This window comes from Octodon degus, unplaced genomic scaffold, assembly GCF_000260255.1.
Source record: "Octodon degus isolate 3935 unplaced genomic scaffold, OctDeg1.0 scaffold00013, whole genome shotgun sequence".
NCBI classification, from domain to species: Eukaryota; Metazoa; Chordata; class Mammalia; order Rodentia; family Octodontidae; genus Octodon; species Octodon degus.
In genome coordinates, this window is record NW_004524589.1 from 26,846,169 (window position 1) to 26,853,712 (window position 7,544).

The 7,544-nt window shown below is 44.7% G+C and overlaps 1 protein-coding gene across 1 annotated transcript in view; it reads left to right on the forward strand.

Annotated features, from left to right (window-relative positions):
• Nucleotides 1–200: 200 nt before the first annotated feature.
• Dach1 (dachshund family transcription factor 1) overlaps nt 201–7,544 on the forward strand; it is a 427,351-nt gene continuing 420,007 nt past the window's right edge. Inside the window, 2 exon segments of the mRNA XM_004626295.3 lie at nt 201–1,009; nt 1,012–1,444. Coding sequence (XP_004626352.2) covers nt 634–1,009; nt 1,012–1,444 — 809 coding nt within the window. The 5' untranslated portion in view covers nt 201–633.

The window sequence follows — 7,544 nt, forward strand, 5'->3', positions numbered from 1 at the left end:
CCTCCCTCCCCCTGCCCCCTCCCCTATGAGCTCCCCTCGCTCCCTCTCGCGCTCTGCGAGTCTCTGCTCCGAGTTCCTGGTTGGATAATTTGGGTTAATACTAGTGAGTGAGGTTTTTGCGGCTTCAAAGGGTATTTCAAGTTTCCGGAGCTCCTCCCCTCTGCACCGTGTGACAACAACAACTCGTCCAGCCGGCAGCCTGCACTTTTCAGCTCATTTTCTCTCTGTCATTCCCCTCTCAATCTTTGATCAATGTACTTGCCGGGGAGAACCCGAGTCCCTCAACCTTCTTCCTTTCCACCCTCATCCTCAACTTTGTGCTAGAGCGGGACCCACACGCCCGCCGCCCGACCCTCCCCGCCCCCGCCCCCCGCACCAGCCCGGCTCCGGCCGGGGAGAGGACTGGCATTCGACTTGCGGGACACTTTGGTGCGTTTCTCTCCGGAGCGCCCGCGCTCACCTCTTTCCCTCCTCTCCCTCTCCGGCTCGTCCCCTCCTGGAGTTGCGGCGCCGGCGGTGGCCCAGCTCCTGCTCCTTCTCCCCCCTTCTTTCCCCATCCCCTCCCCGGGGGTGTGTGTGTGGCAACTTTTCCCCCCTCGCCTCTCCTTCTCCTGCTTGCCCTTATATGTGACCATGGCAGTGCCGGCGGCTTTGATCCCTCCGACCCAGCTGGTCCCCCCTCAGCCCCCGATCTCCACGTCCGCTTCCTCCTCCGGCACCACCACCTCCACCTCCTCGGCGACCTCGTCCCCGGCTCCGGCCCTGGGACCCCCCGCGTCCGCGGGGCCGGCTCTGTTCCGGCCGGAGCCCCTCGCACCCGCGGCGGCGGCGGCCACAGTCACCTCTCCCGGCGGCGGCGGCGGCGGCGGCGGCGGCACCAGCGCGGGCGGCAGCGGCGCCTCGAGCACCCCAGTCAACGCCAACACCGGCAGCAGCAGCAGCAGCAGCAGTAGCAGCAGCAGCAGCAGTAGCAGCAGCAGCAGCAGCAGCAGCCGCGGCAGCAGCACAACAGCAGCAGCAGTAGCAGCAGCAGCAGCAGTAGCAGCAGCAGCAGTAGCAGCAGCAGCAGTAGCAGCAGCAGCAGCTGCGGCCCCCTCCCCGGGAAACCCGTGTACTCAACCCCGTCCCCAGTGGAAAACACTCCCCAGAATAATGAGTGCAAAATGGTGGATCTGAGGGGGGCCAAAGTGGCTTCCTTCACGGTGGAGGGCTGCGAGCTGATCTGCCTGCCCCAGGCTTTCGACCTGTTCCTGAAGCACTTGGTGGGGGGCTTGCACACAGTCTACACCAAGCTGAAGCGACTGGAGATCACGCCGGTGGTGTGCAATGTGGAGCAGGTTCGTATCCTGAGAGGACTGGGTGCCATCCAGCCGGGAGTGAACCGCTGCAAACTCATCTCCAGGAAAGACTTCGAGACCCTCTACAATGACTGCACCAACGCAAGGTAACGCGCGGAGGGCAGCCTCTGCCGCCCGGCCCCTTCCCTTTGCTCTTCCCACCCAGCTCCACGCCCCGGCCTCGCCACCTTCCCCGCGCCGCTTTCCGCGCGCCCGCGACCGCGCGCCCCGCCGAGCGCGGCCTCCCCTCTCCCCTCCTCTCCTCTTTTTCTCTCTCCTCCCCGGGGCTTGCCGGCCGCGCCCGACTCCCTGAGAAGTTGGCACCTCATCCTGCCCACGTCTAGCTCTTCCGGCCGGGTGGGTCCCTTGCTCCCCTGCGTGCCGGGGCTTGGCTGTGGGAAGTGGGAACCCCAAGATTCGGAGTGGCAGGGGGCAGGAAGAAGGGGGACGGGGCCTTCCCAGGCGCACGGGCGGCGTCTGAGAACCTTTCCGGAGCTATTGCAGCCTGAGCGCGTCCTCCTCAGGTCCCGGGCTCCTCCGAGAACCTCGGGACACAGGCGGGCTCGGGGGTCGGGCGCTTCGCGACCCTGCCCTGTCCCACAGGGTTTGTGGAGCGGAGACACGCGCTCCGAGTGAGGGGCCCGCTAGGAAGCCGAGGGAGTAGGCTGGCAGCCGAGGAGGGCACTCTGAGGTCAGGAGGTGGACGACACTCGCGGCCCAGAAGCCCGGGGCAAGCCTGGGGCACGAGCAGGAGTTCACTCCAGAAGTCCCGAGGGAGCAGGTCGAGGGGAGGGGTCTGCGTGTGCGCGCATGTATGCGTGTATCGCTTGTGAGCGTGCAAGAGAAATAAAGGGGTGCGTTTTCCCCGGGGCAAATACGAGGGGACCAGCCTGTTTTCTTCGGAAGGGGAAAGGGACCTGGTGCCCTGGCCTCTTGGAAGCCTAACTGGAGAAACGGTCAAGGAAAACCATACTGCGCTCTGCGCTCGCTCCCTCCCTCGCTTTCTCTCCAGCTCTCTCACTCTTTCCAAAGTGGAAAAATATTTTTCAATTGTTTCTTTTCTTCTCTTCTTTTTTCTTTTAAAGCTTAGCTCCCGCAGACGAGCAGGTGCACATTTTGCCCCGGGATGCTCTGCGTCCCGAAAACTCTGCTCTGTCTCTCCTAGCCGGGTGCAGCGCGGCCACTCTGGAGGCCTCCGGACCGTCGTCCGTCCAATCAGTTTTATACTCACAAACGTTCCTTGGGGGAGGATCTACCGAGAGGGGGCGGGAGTGGGGCAACTAAGCAGTTTCGGGGTAGAAATGACCGTCTTCAACCCCTTTCACAGTTCAGTTTTGTCCCTACTACTAGCTTCAGGAAAGTGCAGTGGGAAAGCTTAAAGGATTCCAAGAGAAAGCAAACAGGGAAAGTTGGAAACCTGAAGCTGGCACGTGGGTACTGCGCGCAAAATTTGCGCGAAAACTTCGGTACCTTCTGAATAAGTTTAAAGACTCAAGGAAGGGAGTTGGTGTGTGCTCCTAACACTGCTAGAGAAACTGAGATGGGAAGAAAAATCGGGACCTGAAAGGAGTAGGGATGAAAAAGCTGCTAGCTCTTTCAGTTCTTGGAGAAAGATTGCTACTTAGTGCCTGGAAGACCATAAGGGAAAAGGATTCTAGCTCCCTCTTATCCTGACCTGGCCCGAAGTTCTTTTCCATGCTTATTTACCATTCTTTTCTTTAGGCATGGATGTGTGTCTGGGCTTTCAACCTTCATTTAGAACATTTGGGGGGTAAATGTGTGTGTGTGTGCGCGCGCTCGCTCACGCGCGCTCACGCGCTCGCCCTTGAGTGTGTATTCTAGAGTGCCTGCCTAAGTGTATGGACAGGTGGCAGTAGAGATTGCGGGGGGGGGGGGGGGGATGATGGGGGTAGGATCACTGAATGTCAATAATCGGAGATATTGACGGAAATAATCGAAGTCCATGGCTTTCTAAAATATAGAATATTTGTCCCAATGTACAGTCAAAACTATCTGACCTAGGACAAAATATTACCCTGGAGTTGTTAGGAAAAATGCTAGTAGAATCTAAAGCTAGTCCAGACACATCTGCTCTAAAATGGTTTACCCTATAGTAAGGAAACATCCATTCTACTCTGAGTTGTCTTTGTGTTTCTCGGGGTACACATCGCACTAGGTAATTAATGGCCATTTTCCATGCACATAGCACACCCATACACAAGTACTCCAGAAAACTTCCCTCAATAACTACATTTTGTTATAGTCACAGTAAAACTTGATTTTTGTTGTCTGAATTTTTGCTTAACCTTTGAATTGAAGTCTTGATCATATAGTTGAAGAATAGTCCTAAAGTTATTAGATAAAATTTCTTGGAAGTCCTCTTGCCCAGGTTAACAACAGATCTTGAGTTTAAACTTGCAGAGCCAAGCTAAATTAAATCCAGTGGAACTGTTTATCCCTTCCAAAATATCTCATCCTTACTCTAATTATGGTTCAGTCACCTGGCCTTAATACTTGGTGATTAAATATGTTGCCTAAATTTTCAATTTCAGATTATTATAAGTGAAACATGAGAATTTTTTTAGTTCACTATTGAATTTTAATCTATCAACTAACAAAGCTTGTTGAAACTTAAATATATCCAGATATTATAGTCATTAGCTGAGAAGATGTATAATTGCATGCATTTAGTTATGTAGGTTTCCCTACCTCTACTACTAAGGAAATTAAAAAATATATTTAGTTGAACTTCCCCTCATTAAAGTATCCTATATGTATTGTAATGCATTATAATTTGTAATAGTGATTATGTGTGTTATTGCACTATGTCTTTACTTTGAAAATAATAACCTAAATCTTTTGCACTTTGAATTTAAGACCAAAAAATTATTTTCCATTCAGGTCTAATTTGTGCCTCTACTATTAAGATCTGTTTGCATTCACTTAGATACATTGATTTCTCTCACTTTGGTTTCTTTATGCTCTAGGTACTTAACAGACCAGGGGAGTAATTTACACAGAGCATCAGAAGGCAAACTATATAAAATTACAGTCATGTGTCTATGTATAGCGTGGATCAGATATGAAATCCTAGCACTCTCATCTTTTTACAGAATGTGTATCTAATTACAAATCTTAGTAATATTTAAATACCAGATACTCAAAAGGATGCCAAAGAAAGGTTAATAAACTTGTTCAGAATGGCTCAGTAAGTTAGCAGCAAACCTTAGAGTAGATTTAATTTGCTTCAGGCTATTGTATTAGCATGCTATCTATGAAAACTAGAGTAAATGTTGAAGCCATCTGTCACTAGCACAAGGAGATGAAAAAGAGACTATCACCTGCTAGATAGTAAAGCTGAAAATCATAGGTCCCCAAACCATGAAGGAAAATGTAAGGAAATATATCTAGAAGTTGTCAAAGGCCAAGATCTGACCTTGATCAGCTTCCTCCAATTCTTATTTTAAAACTAAACATTAGTTGCATGAACTGGGTTATTGCAACAGAGGTCAGTTAATTAACTGCTAACCATTAAATAACAACAAAAAGAAAAGTAATTATGTACATGGTCAAGTCTGTTTGCGTGAGTCAACTGCTTGTTTGTAGAGTTAGGTCAGGATTCAGTTTTCTGTGAATTCAAGTATACAAAGGGACTCCTGTATTATGCCATCTAAAATGCTTATTTGTTTGATTATTGTCAGAAGATGATTTTGTCTCAGGATCTTTCAAATCAGAATGTGGTTTGGTTTCTAAGCAGCTGTAGATTTATGAAAGTTTTTTTTTTTTTTGAAAAAGCTTGAATAGATTCTGGTTACTTTTATCAGATGGTTTTATATACATGTATATTCACAAACAGTATTCTTTTGTCTTAAAAGTTGATACTATTCATACATAGAAGAGTGAAACACTTGCTAAGCCTTTCACGTTTCAGTAGTACTACCTGAACACAATTTCAGTACAAGTGCAAGAATTTTTTTTGAATTCTTGCCTTTATTTTTGTTGTGAGGGGTTTGAATAAAGATAGTTAGTCCAAACAGTCTATATTTATTTGACATTTCTCCTGCTGCCTGCTTTTTAACGGCAGAGACTTCTGCACCGATGGAGAAAGTTTCAACACAAACACTGATTCATTCCCTTGTAACACATAATTATGATATGTGGCACAAAGAAATTCAAGAATTACTTCAAATGAAGAGAGACTAGGCTTTTGAAGTTCTGTATTGTAGGAGATTAATGATTCCTATAAAGTCTAGTGTCTCATAACATTTCAGAAAGAATACAACATAATTATTAGACTAAGGCATAAAATATGAAAGTTTGTTTGGATCTACAATTAATGTGTCTACTTTAAAAATGTTAGAAAATTATAGTTTAATAGCTAATATCTGAATAGAAGCATATTCTGATGTAGGATTTACATTGCTCAATCAAATTACATTACAGAGTGCAAAATCTTAAGTTCTTTCTATCAAATCTTTCAAACCTGTCATTTTTCTTGGAATTAGCCTCCAATAATAACATAGTCCTTGTCAAAGGGCACATAGTTATGAAGATGCCTTACTTTCTGAACTCTATGGTTTATTAGTTAATGCTCTGAGGCAAGAAAATTGATTTGTACAAATGGTATTTTGTGACTTTAAACATTATACAGAATAAACTACAGGCAGGCTCCGCTCACCGCAGAGCTCCTTTACACATGATTTTTGGCATTTGGCAATTTTTAAATTGTCATTTTTAGGCCAAATCTGCTATTGTTTTTGTTTAATCTATTACATTTCACTGAAGTTGCATGTAAATCACCTAGACAAATATTAGCCACCCTCTTTTTGCTTCACTACCTCCTCTAGCCTCCTCCCCTGGAGATGTGACACCCAATATTGATTAAAGTCTTGGCAGAATTTGAGCATAAATCACTCTTCTCCTTGGCGATTTACTACATGTGATTCACCAGCATACAGAAACATAATATGCTTTATTGTTCTTCATTTGATGTTTTGTTTTAGGACTGTAAGCAGCATTTGTAAATTAGCTGAATGTACAGCCAGGTAGTTATTTGAAGAATAATTTGTACTCTGACTATTGATTAGTATTATTTAACCTTTCTAAATTATTTTACTCAATTGTTTCATACAATTGCCTTTGTCAACCAGGTAAAATAGTTATCTCAATGGCATTGTATTAGCAACACAGAACACAACTGTTACAAAATGTAATAGGAAATAAAACTCTCACAGGTTGTAAAGCGTCTTCCTTTATCCTTATCTGAAGAAGTTGGTTTGATGTATGCCTTCTAAATAGGTGCAGGTGAGTTTCCCAGATTTCTTTAAACATTTTGAATTTAGGGTTTTTTAAAATTTGATTTCTTCCAAAATTTAAATGTCTGAAATTTATCTTTGACAATATCATTTTCAGGTAGTTCACACAAGAGTCACACCAAATCATATAGAATTAGAATGATAAAGAATGTGAAAATCAAGAGATCTATTTGGGTATTTAAAACGCTATTAAGATAATCTTTTATTATATTATATTTGACCTGTTACAAAAGAGTACCTTACCATGTGTCAGCATTTGTCATTTTCCTGACTGAAGTAATAGATTCTGATTGTCATATATATATATGCTATAGGTTAAATACTCTGGTTAAGACTACATTCATATTTCCAGACTTTGCAGTTGTAGTAGAGTCTCTTTCCTTTATATTTGTTATATTCATATATTAACTTTTCACACAGAAAACCTTGAACTAAAAGCCCACCTAATGGAGTTTAGATGAATGTCATACAAAGGCTCTGAGCTGCACAGATAAGAACATCCCAGGCACAGCAGAAGCTCTGTGTAAATCTACATTGTGTACAAATTCTTTTGCTTTTCTTTCAGATTTGTCAAAAGTAATTGCTATAATATGTCCTTTAAAATAACCGGATTGATATTTGCTTCTTAGAATATGTCACATATGAGAATGACTTTATTAAAGTAGTGTAGTTAGTTTATGAAATTTCTATTAGTAGAAATAAGAATATCAAGGATAAGGTATTTGTGTTTGGTTGTAATGAACTATTTTTGATTCACTGATGGATCACTTTATATAGAGGCAGCTATTTAGTTTAAGAAGATTTCTGAGAATCTGTTAAGAGTGTGTCCACTGCAGCTAGCTGCAGGCAATTATGATTAACTTTGTGTAGAAATGTGTTAATTTCACAAATA